Source organism: Lepisosteus oculatus, chromosome 1 (genome assembly GCF_040954835.1).
Source record: "Lepisosteus oculatus isolate fLepOcu1 chromosome 1, fLepOcu1.hap2, whole genome shotgun sequence".
NCBI classification, from domain to species: domain Eukaryota; kingdom Metazoa; phylum Chordata; class Actinopteri; order Semionotiformes; family Lepisosteidae; genus Lepisosteus; species Lepisosteus oculatus.
In genome coordinates, this window is record NC_090696.1 from 29,678,051 (window position 1) to 29,703,891 (window position 25,841).

Below are 25,841 nucleotides of genomic sequence, written 5' to 3' on the forward strand. Positions count from 1 at the left end.
TTACGTATTTCCATTGTATGTCCTTTTTTACTTAAAAAAGGTCTTCTTTAGCTCAGCTGGCAAGACTCAGGTTCGAGCCAGTGCAGCGAGGCACGAACTAGGGTGGGAGAGGCGAGGGCACAATCCCTAGAACCCGAACCCGAATCCGTTACAATAACAAAAGGACAGACAATGAAATATGGCTATTTCGAAGTCACAAATGTGAGATATATGAAGTCGGAATTCTGAGTTGCTAAGTCGCAATTCTGAGTTACTAAGTAGGAATTCTGAGTTGCTAAATGCAATTCTGAGATACTACGTCGGAATTCTGACTTACTAAGTCGGAATTCTGAGTTGCTAAGTCGCAATTCTGAGATACTAAGTCGGAATTCTGACTTACTAAGTCGCAATTCTGAGATACACAGTCGGAATTCTGAGATACTAAGTCAGAATTCTATGGAAGCCCGTTTCCGCCAGGGAGTAAAAAAAAACGCGCTATGGTATCTCAGAATTCCGACTTAGTATCTCAGAATTGCGACTTAGCAACTCAGAATTCCGACTTAGTATCTCAGAATTGCGACTTAGTAAGTCAGAATTCCGACTTAGTATCTCAGAATTGCGACTTAGTAAGTCAGAATTCCGACTTAGTATCTCAGAATTGCGACTTAGCAGCTCAGAATTCCGACTTAGTAAGTCAGAATTCCGACTTAGTAAGTCAGAATTGCGACTTAGTATCTCAGAATTGCGACTTAGCAACTCAGAATTCCGACTTAGTATCTCAGAATTGCGACTTAGCAACTCTCACATTTGTGACTTCGAAATAGCCATATTTCATTGTCTGTCCTTTTGTTATTGTAACGGATTCGGGTTCTAGGGCTTGTGCCCTCGCCGCTCCCACCCTTGTTCGTGCCTCGCTGCACTGGCTCATTTTCTTTAACCCTGGCGGCCAGCATCCCTGTTATGCGCAGGGGAGGGTGGTGTACTGCAACCAGATCGTACAACCTGTATGTCGGCCGTTCCGTTACACTATTTTCATGAATCGTACAGGATCATAGGATCTATAAGCCTGAAGACTTGTCCTGTACAGTGCCCTGATAAAAATCAAATTAATTACACTAATTTTTATAGAATCCCATTTCCGCCAGTGAGGCTTCCATAGTACCCGGATGGAATAGTGCACGGTGGGCTTTTTAAAATAGTTTTTATTTACGTAGACAGAATATGAAATAAGATACAGAAATAGGCACTTCACATCCAGAAGAATTCACAATTATAAAAGCTGAAACATACTTTTTTACGTATTTCCATTGTATGTCCTTTTTTACTTAAAAAAGAAGGTCTTCTTTAGCTCAGCTGGCAAGACTCAGGTTCGAGCCAGTGCAGCGAGGCACGAACTAGGGTGGGAGCGGCGAGGGCACAATCCCTAGAACCCGAATCCGTTACAATAACAAAAGGACAGACAATGGAATACGGCTATTTCGAAGTCACAAATGTGAGATATAAAGTCGGAATTCTGAGTTGCTAAGTCGCAATTCTGAGATATAAAGTCGGAATTCTGAGTTGCTAAGTCGGAATTCTGAGTTGCTAAGTCGCAATTCTGTGATACTAAGTCGGAATTCTGACTTAATAAGTCGCAATTCTGAGATACTAAGTCGGAATTCTGACTTCCTAAGTCGAAATTCTGAGATACTAAGTCAGAATTCTGACTTACTAAGTCGCAATTCTGAGATACTAAGTCGGAATTCTGAGATACTAAGTCGGAATTCTGAGATACTAAGTCGGAATTCTGAGTTGCTAAGTCGCAATTCTGAGATACTAAGTCGGAATTCTGACTTACTAAGTCGGAATTCTGAGTTACTAAGTCGCAATTCTGAGATACTAAGTCGGAATTCTGAGATAGCATAGCGCGTTTTTTTTTTCCTAACTGGCGGAAACGGGCTTCCATAATTCTGAGATACTAGGTCGGAATTCTGAGTTGCTAAGTCGCAATTCTGAGATACTAAGTCGGAATTCTGACTTACTAAGTCGCAATTCTGAGATACTAAGTCGGAATTCTGACTTACTAAGTCGGAATTCTGAGATACTAAGTCGGAATTCTGAGATGCTAAGTCGCAATTCTGAATTACTAAGTCGCAATTCTGAGATACTAAGTCGGAATTCTGAGATGCTAAGTCGCAATTCTGAATTACTAAGTCGCAATTCTGAGATACTAAGTCGGAATTCTGAGATACCATATCGTGTTTTTTTTACTCCCTGGCAGAAACGGGCTTCCATAATTCAGGGTAATGTGTTTGGATTGGGAATTGTTTTATAGAAGAACAAAAAATAGATGGGTGGATGTAATCTGTGGAGTACCACAAAATTATCTAATTTATATTAATTATCTAATTTATATTAATGATCTATACTAGGTTCTGGTGTAGTTAATACTGTAAATTAATCAAGTTCAGAGATGATACAGTACCAAACTAAGAGCATTAGCACATCTTGGTGAAGCTGCAAATACATGTAAGATATATTTACTGTGATGTTTGCTTGTCTGTTTGTCCTTCATCAGTGTCCCATAGTTGCAATGAGAGGAACCTGAAGGCCAATGTGAACGTGGTATCTGTGAGTGTGGGCCGGCTGGTGGACATCACTAAAGGTAAGTCAACTCTGCATGTTTATGTTCCAATGAGAACAGCATCTTCAGCAGTTAGTTGTTGATTGAGGAGAGTATCCTGTGCAGTGTGTGTTCATGGTATGCTGTGTCATTGAGGACAATGTACAGTACAGTGTATTCTGTACCAGTGAGGACAAATGTCCAGTGACGGGCATAGTGTCTCAGTGAGGATAGTGTCCAGTACAGTGTGTGCTGTCTCAGTGAGGACAATGCATGTCTGTTTTTTTAGCTGCAGATATACAGCAGTTTCAGAACCCCTTTTACTGCAAGAGCTGTCAAGGTTCCTTGTCAGCCCTGAGCGTCCCACGCCATCGACAGCAGGGCACTGTGAGTATCTGTGTGTCAGGTGTGTGTTTGTGCTGTTTGTGTAGCATGGTGTGCCCTGGTGACAGAGTCTCTCTGTGCAGGTCTGGTGCTGTGAGTTCTGTGGACAGGAGAACGTTCTCCCCAGCACGGCCAGCCACCTTTCTCACAGCCGGGATGTCTTATACGTGAGCGAGGACATGGATGGAGACTATATCAACTTGGAAGACATGCTGGTGGTGTTTTGTGTGGACATTTCAGGAAGCATGAGCGTGACAGACGAGGTCAGACCGGCCATCCAGACAGAGGCTTTTCTGTATCTCTTCTCTTACTTTCATGTCAGTGCAAGAAGATTAAAAATAAATGCATGTACAATGTTAGCTTGTTTATTCTTAATTAACCAATAAAAAGCAAGTGCTCCTACCTCTCTTTTACAATTTACCAGCAAAAGATATACTTAACCAAAACATATAAGAAAATTATGAATAAGGGGAAACCATTGAAGTCTTCATATTCATATTTGGAGTATTAAATCGATCCTAGTAATTGTTAAATTACCTTACACAATATAATGGTGGTATATTATTGCTTTTTGATGTTTTCTCTGTCTATAGCTGCATGCTAAAGTATGTCCCTCTGCTTGTGTGTTTATGATTTTTTTCTTCCACTCTCTTTCTGCAGGTATCAACTGCAAGCAAAGCAAAAACTCCTCTCTACATCTCCAGACTGCAGGTATATCCACTCAACATGATAGTGAATAGGCTCAGTCATTTGTATCAGCTTTTAGGTACAGCATTAATGTCTCAGTGCTTTATAGACACAGTCTACACTCTACACTCCTCATCTCTGTTCAATGCAGGACTTTTCAGGATACAGGCATGTAACCAGATGTACAGGGGGATCTAATAACTTTTTCATCATGATTATTGAGGTTATTCATCCTCAATTATTTTGCTGCCATACACCACTATATTTCCAGAAGCAAAATAAATTTTCAGAAATGATATGGAGTCCTGTTTTCAGTGATTCTGGCATATATTTGGGAAGCACAAAGACTTGTCTATTTCATATTAACTATGCAGTGGCTATGCTGATTGGCTCAGTCAACTTGGAGTGTGTTGAGTATGCAGTCATTATGACAGGATTGTATTGACTGTGTGCTCAGTCTTAATGGATTGAATACGTAGTTAGCATTACTGGACTTTTTGAATGTGTGTACAACCCTTCCGGATTGTGTTGACTGTGTGGCCACCATAACTGGGTTGTGTTAAATTCGTACTAAACCTGACTGGACTGTGTTGAGTGTGTGCTTAGTCTGTCTGGGAGGTGTTGACTGTGTGGTCTTTCTTACTCAGCTGTGTTAAATCTGTGTTGATTCTGACTGGACTGTGTTGACTGTGTTATAACTGGGCTGCGTTGACTACATGGTCTCTCTGAACAGGCTGTGTTGAGAATGTCTTTGTGGCTAGACCTTGTTGACTGTTTGGTCACTCTTACTGAGCTGTGTTAAGTCTGTGCCCTGCCTGACCAGGTTTTGGTTTGTCAATCTGTCTGATATTAGCTACTGTACTGTTCTCCTTAGAGTGTACAGGATGCTCTCCTGAAGTCGCTGAACTCACTGCTAAAGACGAGTCCTCGACGCCGAGTCGCTCTTGTCACCTTCAATGATGAGGTGAGTATGTCCATCAGAAACACACTGGAGCTCCCAGCTCTTATAATCTCCACCATCATATTCTTGATTGATGTGTTCCTGAGCTTCAGGAATGTCTCCACTGTAAAAATGCTAGTGAGTGGTAGTGTTCAATGTTTCACAGACTGATTGGACCTGTCAATCTGTTTAAGGTTTACAGATTTTTTAATACAGAATTAATTAAAAAGTAGAATTAACTGTTACAGCCCCTTGAAAAAGCCAATATGTTGGGCTCTTGCAAAATTCACTTAATCTTCAAGAAATAGGAGTCCTGATGGACAGACTGACCTGTTGTTGCAATCCAATATTTCTCTCTTGTCCTGTTTGCAGGTGACAGTGTATGGGGATGGAACTACGGTCCCACTGACACTGAGAGACTGGGGTCTGATGGACTATGACCACCTGAAATCACAGGGCGAGAATTTTACCACCCCTCACTGCATCGCAGAGAGCATCTTGCCACTGAGCCGGAAAGTTCAGGAGTCAGTGTCTCTGCCAGTCTGTCATTGTCTATCTATTAATACATTGGCCTGCATGTGCATAGTTGACATGGTTCACATAGTATAACTTTATCAATCAATTTTATACTTATATAGCGCCTTTCTATACAGAGCATTCTCAAGGCACTTTATATGAATTATATAATAAAGAACAATACAGTATACAGAATGTACAATAAAAGCAGATTTAAAAACGGAAGCTGCATTTTTAATATCAGGAAGATTTATTTAATGTTAGGAAGTGTGTTCCAAAAGTTGGGGGCTACCACTGAAAATGTTCAGTCCCCTAATGTCCCCATAATGTGAAATCCTAATAACACTGAGGAGCCTAGAGCCAGGGGAAGAAAGTGTGAGACCTGGGGCTACTATGCAGATTTACTATGTGGGGATAGTAAATGCACATGTGTACATGGGAGACAGACCATGTAGTGCCTGAGTTGTCAACAAGAGAATTTTAAAGTCTGTCCTCTAAGAAACTGGTAGCCACCAGTTCAGCACAGGAGAAATATGGCTTAAGTATTTAGTTTTGGCCAGCACTCGAGTAGCACAGGTCTGGACATTTCTGAAGTAATTTCTCGGATGAACCAGCTAAAAGGGAATAAGAGACAAAAAGCTATGAAACCAAACTAGCCAAAAGGGACAGATATTATTTTAGCAATTTTACTGGGAGAAATTAGGTATGTTATCACTTACACACTCCACCGGGATTTTTCTAAACAACTGAATCTGCTTGTGCATGATTGATTATTCATTTATGGTATATGAGTGAATGTAATGGTGTATGAGTGAATAGTTTACTTAAAGAATCGTGTTGGATTCATATAGCATGAACTATACAGTACATGTTAATATGGCCTCTCATCCTTTCCTTTTCTTTTTCCCTCTTTCCCCAGAATGAAGGAACATGGAGCCACTGCACTGGGTCCAGCAGCACTCATCTCCATAGCGATGGCTTCTAGATACATGGGTTCAAAGGTCAGAATCAAGCACAGGAAGCACAGGCAAGGAGAGGAATGAAGAGAAGAGAGAAGAGGGGATGCAGCATAGGAGTGGAGAGAGATAGGAGAGGAGATAGGAAGGGAAAGAGAGATGACAGGACAGTTGAGATGAGGAAGGTATAGAGGGTTAAGTAGTGACAGAAAATGAAGAGAGAGGTGATGGAAGGATAAGAAAGCTGAGAGGAAAGATGAAAAGATCGAGGCATGTTGCTGTGTAAAGTGAAGCAGCTTTCTACTAAGATTGTAGCAACATAGAGTCCTCACTCTCTGTCCTCTGCCAGGTTATAATCTGTACTGATGGGAGAGCGAATATTGGCCTGGGTGACCTGGAGGAAGAGCCCACACCTTCCTCCTCCTACTTCTACAGCCGCCTTGCAGAAGAGGCGTCAGCCAAGGGGTGAGTGCGGGCCCAGGTCTGAGTGGTCGAGGTTCACTGCTCTCTCCAGAACTGCACCTGCAGATAGATTAAAGATAGATGAAACGTTACACACAGCATAGGAGAGGCAACCATGCAGACAGAGGAAGGCTCTGCTATTTTTTCTTCATAAATACTCTGTTATACCTACACAGATTAGCACATAAACCATTATTTGAAGGAAACACATTTGATCTACAGTGTGTGTCTGGACCTAAAATTCATGCCAAGCTGGCAGCTGGCAGTGCTGTTTTGTAATGGAGTAGTATAGTAAGTGTCAGCATTTTATCCCGGCAGGGTGATAGTATCAGTGCTGACATTTAAAGGCACTGACTGCAGACTGGTGGAGGTGGGAACCCTGGCAGACCGCACTGGAGGGAAGGTGAGTTCAGTGGAGTACAGCACTATTATTTCCATTCTGAGATTGTGCTGACAGCTACAGAACACTATGCAGATGGATTTGTAACCCTGCAGCTGTACAGATGGATTACACTTGCCCCGAAGAAACATAAAATCTGCAGGGAATATTGAGTTGGAGTCTGAAAGTTATGAGTTTGAGGAAAAGGGAATATGAGGGAGGATTGGTATGGTACAATGTGTAAAAACATAAGAGAGCTGTAAAGAGAGGAGGCTGTTTAGCACCCTTTGGCTGTTAGCAGCTAATTGATCGTTGGATCTCATTCAGCCATGAAGGAATCAGCACCGACTGCATGGCTGGGTAACCTTTTATGTAAAGAAGTGCCTCCTGTTCTCAGAGTTTTAATACACTTGTCTGCAGTCTCAAAAGTCAATATAAAGGGTATGCATACAAAATGCATATCAAAATGTTTTCTCAGTCCATACAAATACAAATTAGAAAGCTATGACGTTCACAATAAATTGTGAATTAGAGAAAGTAGAGTAAATGTGATCATGGGACGGTCTCTCCAGCCAGATGATTCTCTATGTGCTCTCTGCAGGTCAACATCGTCAATATCAGCAATGTGTCATCAGAGATCCAGTCACTACTAAAGGATAACATTATAGCCACCAGTGTCAAGGCTACCCTGCTGTCAGCTGATGGCATGTGAGTGTCTGAGAACCTGTCTGGCCTGGCTGATCTCATGGTTCTTGCCACTGTCATCAGTGGTATCACTACACCTTCCTGCCTGTTCTCCCCTTGTTCACAGCTGCCTCTGCCTGTTCCCTCCCTACAGTTACAGTACCTCCACCTATTCTCTCCTCACAGCTGTCTCACAGCTGCCTACAGTACCTCTAACTGTTCTCTCCTCACAGCTCCCTACAGTACCTCTAACTGTTTTCTCCTCACAGCTCCCTACAGTACCTCTAACTGTTCTCTCCTCACAGCTCCCTACAGTACCTCTAACTGTTCTCTCCTCACAGCTCCCTACAGTACCTCTAACTGTTCTCTCCTCACAGCTGCCTACAGTACCTCTAACTGTTCTCTCCTCACAGCTCCCTACAGTACCTCTAACTGTTCTCTCCTCACAGCTCCCTACAGTACCTCTAACTGTTCTCTCCTCACAGCTGCCTACAGTACCTCTAACTGTTCTCTCCTCACATCTGTGTCTGCCTTTGCTGCCCCGTCACCCCCATTATTCTCAGTGCTGTCAGTCTGATGCATGTACTTCAATAAGCATGGTGGCATGCCCTGGTGGTAATTATATTCCTATAATCTCTCTCTCCTTCTTTGTTTCTCTCTCTCTGTCTCAGATTCTACCCCTATGAAGATCACTGCTCACACAAGTTGGTTAAGGAGGTTGGGAATGTGACCGAGGGCCTGGAGATCACCTTTGAATTTGCTGTCAAACCCTCCAGTGTGGAGAGTGAGTGTCACGGTTTATATATAAAATATCCAGGATTGACCAATCCAGTCTTCAAACTGAAGAGCATCCATTGCAGTTTGTGGGGGTTGCACACACAAGAGAGTAAGACGGACAGGTTGTAGATACACTGCCAGCAACACTGCAGACCCACACAGTTTGAAAAAATATTATCAGAGTGAATGCACAGAAAAGCTCTTTTTCTCTCTCATTCTCTCATTCCTTCCACACTTCAAATTCAAATACTGGGCTGTGGAGCTGCTGTCAGTTCCATTGATCTCTCAGAAAAACATTGTCCCCCATCTGAAGCTCCACACAGAGCACCTGGATGATCCACAAGACAACTGGAAGACGGTTTCCTGGATAGATGAGTCAAAGGTTTTTTCATTCTGGACATTCTGTGACTCAAAAACCAAACACTCCCTCCCAACAGAAGAATCACATCCTAATTGTCAAGCAGGGTGGTGGGAGTATCATGGTTTGTGACTGCTTATGTGCCTCAGAAATGATTGTCATAGTTGAGGGAGCTCAATCAATCATTGTTGAGGCACAGATCGTGGGCCTGTGGTGAATTATTTTTTTAAGTAGTGTAACAACTCCTTCCATCAATTTTAATGGGTCGAAAACTGGATATGGTAATGAACTACAGAAAGCAACCACCTGTTACAAAACCATCAGTGACTGAGAAGCAAGAAATTGAAACTGAAAAACAGATACAAAAATCTTGGCACTATTGTTGATTACATGCTTACCTTTGAGGAAAACATGGATACCATACATGTATGTAAACAGAACCAGCAGTGATTCTTCTTCCCGAGAAACTCTGTTCTTTTACAATGTGTTGTACAATGATGATTTTTTTGAATCTGTCCAAACATTGACTGCAGTAGCCTGGTTTGGTAACCTTAATACATGCAATAAAAACAGACAGAGCAGGAAAGTGAATTAATAATTGACTGTCATGACCACTTCTTGCACAGTGAATACGAGCTTCCATCTTGACATCGATTTAGACTTCCCAGATTTAAGTGCAATAGGAATAAGTTATCCTTTATTCCCACTGCTATTAGCCTGCTTAGTTTGGACAATTTATTATAGATTTATTTTTTTATTTCTCAATATATACATGTGTTTCTTATTTGTTAATCAGTTCATGTTCTGTTAAATGCATTTTGTATTGTGTCATGTCTTTTACCTGCCTGCAAAGCAAATTTCCCATTTGGGACAATGCAATGAAGTACGCAGGGAGGACAATGTCAGGCATCAGGCCTAATTATCCTAAACATACAATCAGGTCTACATTGAAATGATATGGCAGGGCTTGAAGCGAGCTGTTCAAGCAAGGAAACCCTCACATGTCACTGACTTGAGGCAGCTCTGTAAGGAGGAGTAGGCCAAAATTCATAAAGGATGATGTGGGAGGCTGATTAACAGTTACAGGAAATGTGAAGTTGAAGTCACTGCTGCACAAGGAGGAGCCCCTAATGACTGAATCTAAGACTTCATGTACTGTACACATCCACACAAGAATATTTTGTTGGATCTTTGTGTTGATTAAAAAATCCAAATATACAGTATCTTATGTCTATGTTATATGTTCAGGTTATTTTTGTTTTTGTTAAGGCTTACAGGAAGATCTAATTACATTTTATGTCTAAAATATATGAGACTATGGACCAGTGTGGGTAAGCAAACGTTCTTCATGCTGATTTCTATGATAGATTACTGTATGATAGATTATCCCTGATTCTCATATAATAGATATGGTGAATTAATTTTCTGCCCCTGCAACAGAGCACCTCTCTAGTGAAACATGTTAAGAAACTCTGGACTCACTGATGACCCCCCTTTGTCAGTCAGGTAATAAAGTGTTTCCTGCCCTAATTTCACCCCCAGGGTCTCCCTTTAAAGATCTACATCTCAACTGGATTTCCTGGTTAATAAGATTTCACAGTCTGACTACCTCTGTTCTTTTTTGCGCTGCAGGTTTTCTGCGGAGGGACAGACTTCCCTTTCAACTCCAACTGGATTTCAAGACACGGGAGCTGCAGAAAGCCACCCGCATCCTCACAGAGCAGAGGAGAGTAACAACCAGCAGGTGATCCACTATCACAAACCACTGACCGTGTACTGACTTGCGTGTCAGAACTTCACCCTACAATGAAAGATGACAGCTCACTGAGTTAGAACTGCATTTGAACTATCTGCCTTGTTTGGCAGTTAGAATCTAATTGATCCAATGATTTCTTCCAGCCATTTCTTGATAGAACTAGGGGTTTCAGCTTCAACAACATTGCTGAGTAGCTTATTCCAGAATCCTCAACCCTTTGTGTGAAGCAGTGTCTCCTGTTTTCAGATGTAAAAGCAAATACCCATAATTTCCACATGTGACCTATGGTTTGTGCTTCACTGCTAATAGAATTGAAGTCCATCGGATTGATACTTTCAAAACCTTGCAGGATTTTGTGCAATAAAGCACTATTTTGTACTATATTACACCATATAAAAATCAGCATATATTTTCAGAATGCTTAATCAAGACTTAAATTTACACCAAAGAGTTAGCATTGCAACATATACACATACAGTATACCGACAGTGCACTGTATACCAAAAGTGCACAGTCAGACCTGCATTGTACACTGATGTTTATAGCATTACCAAATATAAAAACATTCATTAAGTATTTAAGTAGATGATGTCCAGACACATAACAAACAACAACAGGATTAAAAAATCTTAGTACAATGAATTGAAACCAGAGCTAAAAATACTAACCTTAGAAAGACCAAGAGAGAATCACCATTTCAATAGATATTAAAACTATTTTTTTTCAGCATTACAAAAGAACAAGAATAGTAAAGGAGTAACTTATTAGAGTTATTTGAATAAGCAACAACAGTAGCTCTACAGAGAGTATAAATTATAGACTTCCATATTTTTATTTTCCATAGGTTTTTCATAAATTCCCTCATAAAAGATTAATTGATAACACTTTATTTATATACTTTTTGATAACACTTTATTTACTTTATTTCACTTTATTTATGTACTTAAATATGATGACTGTCAGTTCTATCTCACAAGTATGGCCAAACTTTGTAAAGAAACCTCATTCCTCCCAGTAAAAGTGCTAAAATAATATCTGTCCCTTTTGGCTAGTTTGGTTTCATAGCTTTTTGAAATTCTGTCATATAGACATTTGAGATTTTTTTATATGTTATTGATTGCGTGTGGCCGTGTAGCACTATATTGACTAGGTGGCCAGTATAAATGTATAGACTTTACAACCAGTAGTTGAATTGTAAAATATAACAAGGGGCCCTAAGCATAAGGGTACTATAACTATATGATGACATTGCAAGCCAGTGTTACCGTATATTAACTTTGACTCAATAGTACAGATTCAATATGGATTGTGCAGTGCAGTATCACCAGCTTTCTTCACTTTAATATACTCTTTTTAAACTCTGTAGCTGGGTATGGACTGGCAGTCTGAACATGTCAGTGCTTGGAGTGCACTGTGCCCAGTTGTGTGCCCGCCTCACTATGGAAGGCAGAGTCTTGGAGGCACAGAGACAGCTGCAAGCACAACAAGAACTCCTGAAGCAAATCAGGTACAAGGGAGAAAGGAAAAAGTGAGGAAGGAGAATACTGTTTGGTACAGAAGGAAATATTCCCTGGCATGAATTCAAAATTTCCAATCCGCCATGAGAAATCACATGTATGAACAGTTACAAATGAGAGAAGGCCATTGAGTGCATCTAGCACACTTGGTATTTAATCTAGCTGTTACATAAGAAAAAGAAATGGATTCAAGTGATTAACAAAGTGTGGTTGTCTCTTCATCCAATCTACAGTACTATACATTTGGAGTTTGAGAAAAAAGTACACTTTTGTCAATGAAGAGTGAAGCTTTTAAAGCTCTTCTGTGAGCATACCTCTTTTACCTCAGTAACAACCTGGTACTGTGAATTTAAAATGAAATTTAATGTAGATTAACCATAACAATGGTTAATTCAGATTACCACTAAGGTTAAATGTTAGTACAGTTTACCAGTAATTTTAAATGAATGAAACCTAGAGAAACACAATCTTACCATGCATATACACATTTGTATGCAATTAATTAAGAAACCTGAAGCTGCTGACCAGAATTGCCCATTACAGTGAGAATATGAATAGAACACACTCCAGAATGAAGCAGAACTCACCTGTACTGCTGAAGACCAGCTAAAGTTAAAATGATAAGTAACCATTCCTGGAGAGTGTAGATGCATATTTTATGCATTATGCCTAATGAACCTCAAACAAAGCATTCAATTTACTCAGAGGTCTAGCAATATAGAAATTCACACTGCTACCCACCCTCACGTTACATGTCTGGTCCTGCAAGGAGGACAGAAAGCAACATTCATCAGCCTTCAACAGGGCCCTAGAGCTGACAGCTCCATCACAGAGTTCCACAAGGGACTTTGGCAGATTTTTTTATTATTTAGACCGATGTCATATTGGTACAGTATGTGACATATTATGCTTAACAAACTGCAGACTGTGAAGCAAATGGGATCAGTGGAACAGGGGAAAGGGATCAGGGATGTAGAACAGATCCTGCTGTTTCCAGTTATGTTGTGTGTGTTTGTATGTGAGTATCAGAGTGTGTGTGTGTGATTTGTGTGTTTATCTGCACTCACAACATATTTCTTCACTGCCCACAGTGACAAGCAGCCTAACACCAATGAGGAGAGTGTTTATGGCAATTGGATCAGCACCATGAGCCATATTTGTGAAGATCTCACAGAAAACACACAGGTGAGATCACAGCACCTCCTTCATGAAAGAAAGTGTTCACTGCGTCACTCACACACACTGTATGTGTCCACTTTCACACACAGACAGAAGTGTGTTTTAACAAGCTACTCCACCTCCACACCCTACATTTCCCACCCTGTCATTTCTCCTTTGACACTCATTGTTCTCCTCATTGATGCCATGTTCTTAATCCTGGGCCATAAACCTTCCAGCTGGATCCACGAGAAATATTCCTCTTCTAAACTGCTGCCCCTGATCTCCTTCCTTAACTTCTCTCTTCTCAGGATGTTCACCCTATTCCTTAACAAACATCTGCATCACACGTCTCTTAGAAAAAACAACCATTGATTCCTTTTCTCGAGAACTATGGCCTTGTCTCCCGTCTCTTTTTTCACAAAACCCCTTGAACAGGATGCTTACTAACTGCTCTCCACTTACCTCTCTTAACACTCACTGCACAATCCTCACCTGTGTAGCCTTGGACAAATACACTCTACTGCAACTGCTCTTCTCTCAGTTACCAATGCCCTTCAATTGGCTTGTGCTGATTCCCTCTCATCTGTGTTAATCCCCTTGATGTCTCTGGAACTGTACATCATACATACAGTACATCCTCCTGTCAATGTTTGCTGACCTGGAAATACTGTATATGACACCATATACCATCACTTGCCTGGTGTCTTGGCACAATGTGAACTCTGAACCTCACTCACTCTCCACTGGATTCCCCCAAGGCTCTGTTCTGGGTCTCATGCTGCTCCCTAGGATCTTTAAGCTTTTTCCACAGCTTTTCCAACCAGTTTTATACAGATGGTACTTAGATCTTTTCCTTTTCTCCCACTGATACCTTTGTCTCAGCCTGTATTAATACGTACCTCTTAGCCAGTTTCTCCAGGATCCATTCCTATCATTTCAACAGAACCTGTCTGACTTCCTTTTCCTCCTGTTGTTTTGACCTCTCCACCTCTATTTTTCTCGACTCCGATACCTTCTTCCCCTCCTTCACTGCTTCAATCCTATTGTAATCCATGTCCCTTATAAAGGCTTTGTCTTTTCAAAACCAGAGGTCCAGAGATCTGCCGCAGAGCAAGACAGTCCCAGTGAAGGTCAGTTTGCAGATGATTGGAACTAGATGAGTCCTTGTATGCTCCATTGTGATATGTTCTAATAGTATGTACACTTTAAGGCTGGTATAGATTCTTACCTGACATTTCAACTTTACTATAATTCATTCAGTTATGTATTATAATTAAAGAAAAACAGTTATCTTCAATAGGGTAGAAGACTGTCACACTCTTTCTTTTTATCTGTCCGCTCTCAATTAGCATGCAGTCTGCTTTCCTGACTCATTCTTTGTGTCTTCTTTTTGTCTGTCTCCATCTCCCTCTCTGTCTGCATTTCTGTTTATATCACTGTCTGTGTGATTGCAGGGTCTCTCAGATGAAGCTGCCAATGTGGTGTACCAGATGAAGAGGGCAAAGAGCATCGCACTGAGGAGACATCCATCTGATACACTGGGGCTGTGAACCACAGCATCTGCATCACCCTGTAATAGTGCACTGTAGTACACCTTATAGTAATTTTATAGATCTGCAGCTACTGAGTGGTTCCAACTGCAAATGTGCTTATTCAGAGCATTAGTTCAGACATGCCATCTGAAACTTGCTACTGTAGCTTGGGTTATGTGATATACCCACTGTGATTGGGTCTGACATTCTCCTCTAGAACTTTGTTACAATACAGAGTTCATAGTTGTGTCAATGACAGCCTGCCACCCAGGTCCTGAAGCAGCAAAGCAGCCCCAAACCACCACTCTCACCACTATTTTTGATGGTTTGGATGTGGTTCTTCTGTTTGAAAGCAATGTTTGGAACATTTGAAACAAATGTTTCTCTTTGAGGCCAAAGAGTTCTACAGTACCTTTGACTTGGCTGCAGAGAAAACATTGTTCCAGAAGCCTTGTGAATGATCTATGTGCTCTTTAGTGAATTTCAGATGGGCAGCAGTGTTCCTTTTGGGAAGAAGTGGTTTTCTTTTTGCTATTCTTCCATGAACACCATTTTTGTTCAGTCATTTTCTGAAGTTGAGTCATGAACATTAGCCAAGGTGAGAGTGGCCTGCAGTTCCTTGGATGTTACTCTGGTGTTCTTTTTAACTTCCTTGATGACTTTCCAGTTTGCTCTTAGAAAGATTTTAGTAGGATGAATGCTCCTAGTTAGAATGACTGTGGTCTCAAGCTTTCTCCATTTGTAGACTGCCTGTTTGAGAGTGGACTGATGAAATCCTTAGAAATCGTTCTTCCAGACAGATGAGAAACAATAACTCTTTTTCTGAGGTCCTTAGATCTTATTTCCTAAGATCTTGGCCTGACTTGTTTCTACACACTAGCATGGTGAAACCAAACTCACAATGAAACAAAAAAATAAATAAAAATGTTTCTGATCTTTATATAGGATTGGGCCTTCCAAACTCAGACCCAAACATCTATTCAATTATTCAAACGCCTGTTTCTAATTATTTCCTTGACTAAGCTAATGAAACTAGGGAAGCACTTAAGTGTACCTCCCCCTGTGCCTTAACTACTCATTTGTGTTTAATTACGTCAGTTTAAGTCAAGACTTACTCAAATTTACGCTGGTTTGGATTTAAGAAGGCTACGAGTGATTTTCTCAGCACTTCCCTGCTTCTCAATGTCCAAGTGTCACTATCATTATGTATCTGTTTCTGTCATTTTGGAGGAAGACAGTTTTCACAACTATCCTGCTATCTCTTCCAGTTATACAGGTCATTTAATTACAGCTTGGCAGTTTGAATATGGAAGATGCATATTGAAGATACATTTTAACTTTGCCATCTTATAACCTGAGAAAAGTTTTAATTAAGAAAATACCTGAGATTAAATATTGTAATTGGTTTTATACTTCTTCTTGTGCACTTGTGTGTTTTTCCCCTGGTGCATGTGTCCTCCCTGCAGTGTGTGGCAGCCACAGTGTTGGGAGCTCAGACAGCAGACCTTACTGTCTCACCACTCTACACCTCTTATCAGTGACTGATTGTTATTAACTCTGTCTGTGTGTTACTGACAGCCTCCCTCTGGGACTCTGTTGTACTCAGGGTCCCAGCAGTATTTTCTTCCTGAAGTGTTCAGGTTTTAATGGTAATGTTGTTTAATGATGTTATAATGATTATTTTAGATTACTTAATTGATTAATTTAGTCAATCAGATATCAACATAATATTCTCTTGGTTTAATATAGAGCTTTTTATCCTGAAGGACCCCAAAGTGTAACGAACAGTTCTTTCCGGACCCTATGCGGACGACACAATCCGACGAAGTGGGGAAACACTAGGGAAACGTCATGCAGGAATACGGGGCTGAAGACAGGGGGGCGTGTCCAAGGTGCGCTGGTGCACGGGGGAGGTGTGGCCGAGGCGAACAATCCCAAAGAGTAATCCTTAGAGTATCCAAAAACACACGAGTAAGTCCAAAACCAGGAGATCCATCAAAACACGGAATTAAAACACGAAGGCTAGGTCGGAACTGGCGGACAGGGAACAGGAACGGGAACCGAGATTAAAACCTTAACGGGACCAGGCGCTTCCAGGTCCCGGACTCGCACGGTACGGAAACCAGATGCAGAGTCCGGATGAGCGTCAGCGCCTGGCTTTTAAGGTGGGCTGGGAATAGGAAACAGGTGCACAGAATAAAGTCTCAAGTGAAAGGGCTGGAGCGCCCTTAAGGAGGGGGAGCTATAATCGTGACACAAAGCATGTGTAGGAGGGGACTCACTTTTTCTCCCACTGAAGTGCAGCCCCCCGAGTGATGCACACTCTGTGGCTACAGCTCCATCACACAGGTGGCCAGATGGAGAATGTGCTTCACAAATAAAATTAAGTGGGAAATTGTAGGTCAGCAGGTCAGACTGCACAAGCCCAGTGTCCCTGTCACCATTCTGGACTGTTGATTCAGAAATTCTGGTTCAGTGGGCAGAGCACTACCTAGTGGTCCACAAAGACCAACAAACAGGTTTCACTCAGAACAGACCAGGTCCAGCCTGTCTGAGATCTGACAGGTCCAGGCTAGAAGGTAACTTCATGTTTAAATGATTTTTACAATATGTTTTACTACTCTAAAAAGTTGGTTTGACTTTTGAGACTGGGTAATTTATTGTACATTTTAAGTTGTCAGGACAGTATTACATTTTAATTAATGCAGTAATTGATGGGGGGAGGCTCAACTGGAACCAAACAAAACTAGGGTTTTTTGTAGGGTTACACTGCAATACTGCAGTTCTTAGTGGGACACCTCGGCAGCACTTGGCAGCACACCCTGACAAAGCACTGAGTGCCTGGGCACTGGCTGTGAACCGACGTCAACTTCTAGACAGAGAAGGCTCTCCAGGATCTAGCTGAAGAGTGAACTTCTGTGACACAGGGACTTCTACAGTGAACAGGACAGGGGGTGAGAGACTGACCAGTCAGTGCAGCAAGCCCGTCTGCAGCCCAGAGTGCTCCAGAGATTCCTGGGGACCTGAGGGGATGTCTGTCAGGAAGCAGGATTTGTCACCTCTGACACTGACACCAGTGCCGGATTTCTCATTGGGCACTGTAGGCACAGTGCCTAGGGCCTATGAAATTTTTAGGGCCTACAAAGGAGGGAAACACTAGTGACTAACGAAAAACGAGCTGAAACAATATGCTTGCGATCAACTCTAGGTGCTCCAAATCAATAATAATACGCTATCTAGCGGCTGTTCTAGAAACTACAAGTATCGAAGTGATGGACCCTTGACTCGATCCACCAATCACGTGGTTTGGTATTAGAATAGTTCAAAGTGCATCATGTTAATCGATGTAATTCAACTGGCGTTTTTGGCTCTTTTTGCACATTTTGGAGAGAAAGTGCCTAGAGCCTACGAACACCAAAATCCAGCCCTGACTGTCCCTAGTGCATAGGCTGCAAAGGATGAAAAGCTGGAAAAAGCTATTTACATAAATTTCAAAATATACACATATATCGAATAACTGCCTACTACGGTAATGTGTAGAACATGTAGCATTAAAACCTACTATGCACCCTACTATGCACAGAAAGAATGAGGAGAAAAATTATCTGAGAAGTGATTTCAACTTTCAAAACGACGGTTTGTTGTTAGCAACGCTTCTGAGCCTCCGGCGGAAAAACAAACATTGAAAAACTATTCAATATCATCTAGAAATGAACTTTATCAATGGTTGTTTTCATTGTGAATCTTACAAATAAAATATTTTAAAAAATGAATCTGGAAACAATATTGGGAAAAGGCTTTAAAAGCGAAAGTTGCAAAGAGTCAATCATCTGAAACGTAGAGCCTTCTGTTGGTGAAATGAAATAATGAGTTCTTCTAAAGAATAAGCTGGTTTACCCTGAGTCTGCCTCACAGTCCCTGCAGTCTTAGTGAGCCGTGAGTCCCGCGGCGGAGCGGGTGTCCGCGCTGCGTGTGACCTGAGAGCTGTCTGGGTGACAGCACCGCTCAGGAATGTAAACACTGCAGGGGAATGGCTCCCTCTAGCGGCGCAGGCCTATGCCTTGACTCCGCTCCCTTCCCTTTACACTAGTATTTCACAGACAGCGAGTCTCAGCCAGCCAGCACTATGAACAAACCTCACTCACCTCATAGCCCCGACAGATAAGAGCTGAAGCTGACGTGTTAGGAAAGCACAGATGAAACGCACAACAAAGTACTTCCAAAAAGACTGGGAGCTTCCCACACAATAACAACAACAATACAAATAATCATAAACATTATCACAAAAGTTACTTTTTGTAAAAATTCTATTGTGCTTAAAATGACTCAGGAGAGGGATGGAGTCCCGAGGGCTTCAGGAATCCGGCCTCCAGTTACGGGACACTCATGCGGCGAACCAAGGGCCGAGCGCAGGAGTGAGTGAGGCCTTGGGGCAGAGAGGGCAGGAAGGTTGGAGCTGCCGAGGGCAGTGGGCAGGGGGAGTCTGCGGTAGGTCGAGGGAATGTAAACAGCCCGCTGGAGGCAAAGCATTTCCGTCCGAGTCTGCGGCAGAGGAAGCCAGCCCGAGGAGTCCTGTTCTAATCAGATCTGGAGGCTCCAGTTTCCGCAGCGACTGGGGCTGCAGACTGTCCCGCAGCGAGAGCGGGTAAGGAGGCACTGGGCTGTTTGCAGCAACCGCGCTGACACTGACAGCTTCTCCTCATACAGACGACCGGTGCACCCTAGTGCACCAAACAGCCCTTCTGTGGGGTTACAGTCATCACGAAGGAAGTGTAGGATATCGTTGGGGGGAAACGCAGGGACGCGTGTGTGCTGTGCCCGTAAGGCTGCCGAAGAGGGGATGAGGAAACACAACCGAAGCGCAAAAGGTGTTCTGTTTTGCTCTCCCAAATCGTGTCTGATGGTCGATGGCATCTCTTCATTCAGCTGGGACCTCGACTAGAATGACAGCGGGACGGTGATCTGACACAGAGAACAGCAGAGGGGCAAGAGAGGACAGGGGCTCCGGCTGCGCTATGCATGCCCTGCGGTGTCTGTGTCTGTGCGTGCTGCTGTCCCGAGCGGACTGTCGAGTCCTGCCCAGTGCGCGGAGGAGAGGACAGAGACCGTACTCTCCGCTGCTGCTCAGGTGAGATAGGCACACTCAGTCGCTCATCTGTGGTACAGCTCGGCTGCACTGCAGAAGGTCTGTTTTCTGTTAGTAGCACTAAGTGGCAACACAGTGGGTGCAGAAACAGCCGACTTCATTTACACGGCGTCTGAAATACCCCAGAAAGAAAGGCAATGAAAAAAACGTTTAAGGGAATTAAAAGAATGCACCATTAATGTGTTTAAAATATCCCGAATGCTTTCTACATGACAACTAACAATTCACGTCTTTACGTTTGAGCGAGTTGCTCAAGGAATAACCGAATTTGAAAGTCCACATGTTGATTTCCGTTAATTAGTTTTTTCCTACACATCACAAAGTACTTTTTATTCGTCTAAAGTTGTACATACGATTAGAAGGAATATGTGTGATGTCATAAGTGATGTGGAATAGAGGTCAGGTTTCTGGCTTTTAGGTTGTGGAATTAATTGTATGTACTTTACAATGAAGATATTACAGTATGTCCTCGGGTACGTCACTCATATTAATTTTAGTAAAATGCACTATAGTACAAATGAGCATAAACGTAAGTTACTTTAAATACAAGTATGTTGTGTTACAGTAAATGTATTATGTATTGTGTTACGTCCTTAATCTGCCTCAAAGCAATTTTCCCATCTGGGACAACAAAAGGAAGTATGTAAGGCAAGTTAACAGCGAAATGATTTTCTGTACCAAGCTCTAAAAGGGTGATTTTGGGTGAGAATGCTTTCTGCTTCTGTGCACCAAGACTCTGGAATCTCTGATTTGCTGCACAAGGAATTGTGACTCCAGTGGCACTTAAAGTTTAACCTGGAAACCTGTTTGGATTTATTGTTGTCGACTGGATGTTAGCTATATTGTTTTTCCTTTTTTCTGTTGACTTTTTTTGTCTTTAGAGATGTCTTCCAAAGTGCTTTATTAAGTATATTTTACTGTATTAGTAATAATGCAATTAATCCAGCATTGAGAAAGAAGATGTGAAAGATGAGTGTGATATTTGTCCACAATACATTTATCAATATTAATAAATTACAGTGAAATGGTTTAAATGGAAATAAATAATACTGACCTAAACAAATGTGAATTTTTCACAGAAAAGCTTTGGGGTGCTGATTCTCTACAATCCACTGTAAATGTATTGTTAGTAGTTCAAGTAAGTATCTGCGTCAGCATGCGTTGGCTCCAAAGGAACAAGTAAATGTTTATTTCATACTGAAAAAAGAAGAAAAGAAACACAACAGCCCTGGAGCCTTTTTTGGCTTTGACACCTGAAGAAGGGTCTATAGCCAGAAGTTTGATTTTTCTTTTCTTCTCTTTTCTGCATGGAATACACTTTTACTTTTTAATTTTATTGTTATGCTGCTTCATGTTTAAAATCAGAATTGGAAAGGAAAATAGAAAAACTTACAGAGAGCCCTAAGTTAGGGCCAGCACTGGAGTAATGATGTTGCTCTTCACTGTGCTGTGGAATAACCAGCAGATAAGTTCTGGACAAGCTACAGATGTGCTGATGCATAATGGGGTAGGCTCATAAAAAAGAATGAGAGAACTCCGATGTCTTACACTGCTGATAAAAGTCTCCTTGGTAATTTCAAGATTTTTGTCTTGAAATTCAGAATCCTATCTAAGTGATGACATACTGTACAGGTACATGTGTTGTTAGAAATTTAACAACTCTAGATGTTTCTGATAATCTGAGAAGAAAACTCTCCTCCACAAATTATCTTAACTCTAACCCCAAACCTAACCTATACTATGAAAGTATTGTAATCCTGTTACCACCTGTATAATTCTGGTCACCACTTATAGAGAATATACTGTACAATAATGTTGCTGTGGAATCAGTCCAGAGAAGAGCAACACTAACATACACTAACAGGCTGAAGCTTTTTAGTCTTGAACAGAGTGGACAATGAGGGGACATAATAAAATTACTCAAAATTCTCAAAGACAAAGACAAAATCAGCATAGTGGTTCTTCTGCATGGCTAAAAACAAGAGAAGACCATTTGGCCCATCTGGTCTGTTTCATAGATAGTAGCCGTTTAATCTGAGGACCTCATCCATCTGATTTGAAATCATAGTATTGGCTTTAATAATGTGGCTGGCTAGCCTATGCCATATACTCATACCCTACAGTGTTTGTGTTACGTATTTGGATTGTATGTTTAATCATGTTTTCTTCTTCTTTTAATTAGACTTTCACAAAGATCTTATTATATTTTATTATAACGATTATATTATGTTGTTACAGACTAGGGAAGGTCAGACAAATAGAGCTAGGGGAATAAAATAATTAAAATAAATTGGAATATTAAAGGTATAACTGAGTGATAAGTTAAATTTGAGGCTCATGAGTTCTGGCATGTGAGTTCTGGTGATAAAGTAATAAATCAAAGGCAGAAGTGAACAGACATTTATTAACAGCTACACAACTAAATGACACAAAATGTTACACACATTAGCCATTACTCTATTTACAAAATGAGGCCTGCATTCTACAGACACAGAAAACCCAGAAGCTAACACTGTAAGCTGACCAAATAAAAGTGTACAACCGAGCACTAAATCTCCCTTTCTTTAACTTTAATGCCTTAAAGTGATTGGGAATTCAAACCCCCTTTTCTACATATGCATCACCAAATGAGAGAATGTCTTTAGCCTGAGGATTCCACAATAAAGGAAATCAGAATTTCCTAATAATAAGTAGAACAGCAAACTCTCTAAACAAGTTTCAAATTATTATCCAAGACTGATCAGATCAAGGTCCTCTCACCTCGCACAAACGTACAGTAAGAGACAGGTGATGGTATTTCTTCTGTCTCTTTCTTGTCTCCTCCCTGTCTTTTTTTATGTTCCAGGACATCTTCTAGATCAGTGGTTCTCAAACTTTCTGGACCAAGTACCACCCCTAATCCAACCAAAGCATCCAAGTACCACCTACAAGTCATGATCTCATAGGAACCCCAGAAATTCTCAATGACCAACATGAGCGCGCGTGCACACACACATATAATAAATATTATAATAATAAACTTTATTTGATATAGCACCTTTAAAGGTGGCTTCTCAAAGTGTTTTACAGAAAAAAAAAACATTAACAACAACTAATAAAAAAGCACCATTTCAGTGAGAGGGGTGAGCCTGTTTAGTTGAGCAAAGCAGATGTGAATTAATTTTTCGAGCCTTGATACAATTCACAACAGAGTCTAACAGATATTAAATCGTCAGGCATTTTCTTGACGGCAAAGGTCTCGCGGTGGATGTTGTAATGCGTACATTAATTTCTGGAGCAACCTCTCTAATTCGTGCAACTACACCGTTATGTCAGCTTGTCATTGCTCTAGCACCGTCTGTACAAACTCAGACGCATTTTATCCAGTCGAGGCCATTCTCTTCGATAAATTCATTCAGAAGCTGAAATATATGCTCTCCTGTAGTTCCTGTTGGTAGCGGTTTACAGAACAGAAAGTCTTCATGGGACATGCCCTCAAACTCGTACCTAACGTAAACGAGCAAATTGGCTACAGACTCATCTAATTGCAGTGAAAAGCATCTGCTCATCTTAACGCGCTCTATCAGTGTACTTTTGATATTATCCTTCATTTCAATAATTCTATGAATGACTGTGTCTTTCAGGGGGAGGGGGGCAGCAGGTCAAGCTGTTTAGCAGCTTTTTCTCTACACATAATACGTGTCAGCTCTTTTGCCAACGGTAAATAAGGTTCTTCAAAAAGAGCATAGCTTACCTGCTTTAGCAATACGCAAGCTTGCATTTTTCCGCGTTTCCGTTTTTATTTCCGTATTTATTTAAAGTTTTTATTTCATGCGCATGGGAGCGGAACACAGGGATGCTCTGTGTATATTTCTCAAATTAGAACAGATCTTAAATATTTTTCTGTTATCATGCTTTCGTGTGCTCACAAGATTACCTGCGTTCGTAGCACGTATTTCTATGCATTCTTGTGTTTAGAACGTTGGCATAGTTCCAAAATCACGCACATTCTCCTTTCTCCCTATTTGCTGGAGATACAGTAGCTTTTTTAAAATACAATTGGTCACTTGCATCCGTAGCACGCATTCCTATAGAGTGGTATAGAATTACAGAGTATCTCTTGTGTCCACTGAACTATTAGCGCGCACTGTATCATAGTACGTAGGCTGCATATTCAACACGTATTAAAATACAAAATATGAAAACCCGTCCTGATTTTTCAGCGCACACGACACAGTTCCAGGGTCATTTGGCGTACCACTTGGCGGCACTCCACGTACCACTGCCGGTACGCGTACCACAGTTTGAGAACCACTGTTCTAGATCTAGCTGCCAGACTGATAACATAACAGTTTCTTTGATTTCTACTTGATTGACAGGTAGATTCACAAAAGAATACCTTGGCCTGTGAAAAGCTTAGAAAAATGACTAATGGAAAAAAAGATGTAAATGTAACATGGAAATCTGAATATTTTTTGTACATCACAGATGATATTGATGAATTGTATTTCTGTGTAGACTGTGTGTGAGAGAGAGAAAGCCCAGAAAGATTCAGCATTTCCGTTTCAGCATCCCTGTCAATTTTAGCAATACTTAGAAGTCTTTTCTTTGTTTGCAAATTCAGATCCTGTATGCCATTTTCTTTGTTTTTCCAAGCAATGGAAGTGAAAAGGTGCCACAAAATAGTTTTTTACTTTTATTGTTGTGGGCACTGATGTCCGCTCTCTCTGTTGAAGTGCATCTGGGCCGGTTGCACACATTTATAGCTCATTGCTGGATTAAGCTACAGACAACATCAAGATTATCACTGGTCAGCTGTATATACAGTAGTACCTCCACTAAAACTTTAATGGTTAGATTTCACTGAGTGAAAGCTAGCTCATCCATTGGAGCAGCAACACAAACAGCTATTTTATCACAGCTTTCGTCAAACTTGCTAGGACTATGGTCACAGAAAATATAGCCCAACATCAGGATTGTGCATTTTGAAAATTCAGTTTCAATTACAGTTTCACAGTAAGAATGCAGGGTATTTGATATTTCATCAAGTCTTTGTTTTTTTTAATATTTTCACTGTAAAAAGGCAAACACACAGTATCTGTTCATTATGTTGATAACATCATGTATACTGCCCCATCAAGAAAATGGATTTATATGTAAGGATCACTTTACTAGATTAGAATTTGTAATACACAGTCTTGAAGTAGAGGTTGTATTGTTTCTTGTGATATAGGGTTTTCTGCTGCTCTTTGATTTGGCTGAGAAGACTTAATGAAAATGAATTCTTGCATTCAGTGCTGTCTCAATTATATGTACATTTTTTAAATTCAAGTTTTGATGCTGTAAAAAATAAATTCAATACAAGCAAATACAAAGCAGATGGAGTTAGAGGACATGGGAAATCACTTGTCGTGTGATGCCTTGTGATACTTTGTGTAGTGATTATACAATACATTTTGTATGATGATGTAATAAACGAGACAGAATTAGAGGTTATTTACAAGTGGGAAAATATCATCAGTCCCTGGTCAACTACCAATAGGCTGGATGGGCTTTTCTTATGCTTTTATTTAATCTGTAATCAAATTGCATTTTATCAGTACTGTCTATTGCAATATTCCAATTTATTTGGGAAAAATGAAATCTCTCACTTACAGTATATAGTGTCACCTTTGCTATATACTGTATTTTCTAGTTTGCATCAAACAGTGAGCTACATAGGCCCATATCTGCATTAGGTGGTCTCTGCTTACGCTTCCAGGTTACAGATTATTTTTGAGGTGTAGTCTCACCCATTTTGTCCTTTTTTATTTTAATTAAAAACATGACTTCTTCACACTGTCTACCTGTAGTTTTGCACTCAGCTGTTGTTGGTTCAAATTGCTCCTGAAGAAATGTAAAACAGTGATGAAAATAAACTTTTGTAATTCTTTCAATCCTACAGGTGACCAGACATAAGTTCCTGAAGTAATAGTTTAAAAAAGAATTGAGAAAAACGAACTAAAAGGGTGTACAAATGATACAAT

General features: G+C 40.9%; 2 protein-coding genes across 3 annotated transcripts in view; both read left to right on the forward strand.

The window, feature by feature from the left end:
* Positions 1 to 16,102, forward strand: part of LOC102690731 (circularly permutated Ras protein 1) — a 29,536-nt gene extending 13,434 nt beyond the window's left edge. The window contains exons 5-20 of the mRNA XM_069189154.1: positions 2,537 to 2,623; positions 2,871 to 2,968; positions 3,049 to 3,228; positions 3,626 to 3,676; positions 4,527 to 4,616; positions 4,965 to 5,116; positions 6,028 to 6,109; positions 6,414 to 6,529; positions 6,845 to 6,929; positions 7,507 to 7,613; positions 8,261 to 8,373; positions 10,357 to 10,468; positions 11,847 to 11,987; positions 13,089 to 13,182; positions 14,247 to 14,288; positions 14,613 to 16,102. Coding sequence (XP_069045255.1) covers positions 2,537 to 2,623; positions 2,871 to 2,968; positions 3,049 to 3,228; positions 3,626 to 3,676; positions 4,527 to 4,616; positions 4,965 to 5,116; positions 6,028 to 6,109; positions 6,414 to 6,529; positions 6,845 to 6,929; positions 7,507 to 7,613; positions 8,261 to 8,373; positions 10,357 to 10,468; positions 11,847 to 11,987; positions 13,089 to 13,182; positions 14,247 to 14,288; positions 14,613 to 14,708 — 1,646 coding nt within the window. The 3' untranslated portion in view covers positions 14,709 to 16,102. The remainder of the gene's footprint in view (positions 1 to 2,536; positions 2,624 to 2,870; positions 2,969 to 3,048; positions 3,229 to 3,625; positions 3,677 to 4,526; positions 4,617 to 4,964; positions 5,117 to 6,027; positions 6,110 to 6,413; positions 6,530 to 6,844; positions 6,930 to 7,506; positions 7,614 to 8,260; positions 8,374 to 10,356; positions 10,469 to 11,846; positions 11,988 to 13,088; positions 13,183 to 14,246; positions 14,289 to 14,612) is intronic.
* Positions 16,103 to 18,864: 2,762 nt separating this feature from the next.
* The window catches only part of LOC102690931 (von Willebrand factor C and EGF domain-containing protein), a 63,653-nt gene continuing 56,676 nt past the window's right edge, over positions 18,865 to 25,841 (forward strand). For both annotated transcript variants that reach the window (XM_069189163.1, XM_069189170.1), the window contains exon 1: positions 18,865 to 19,818. In XM_069189163.1, the coding sequence (XP_069045264.1) occupies positions 19,706 to 19,818 (113 nt within the window). In that variant the 5' untranslated portion in view covers positions 18,865 to 19,705. The remainder of the gene's footprint in view (positions 19,819 to 25,841) is intronic.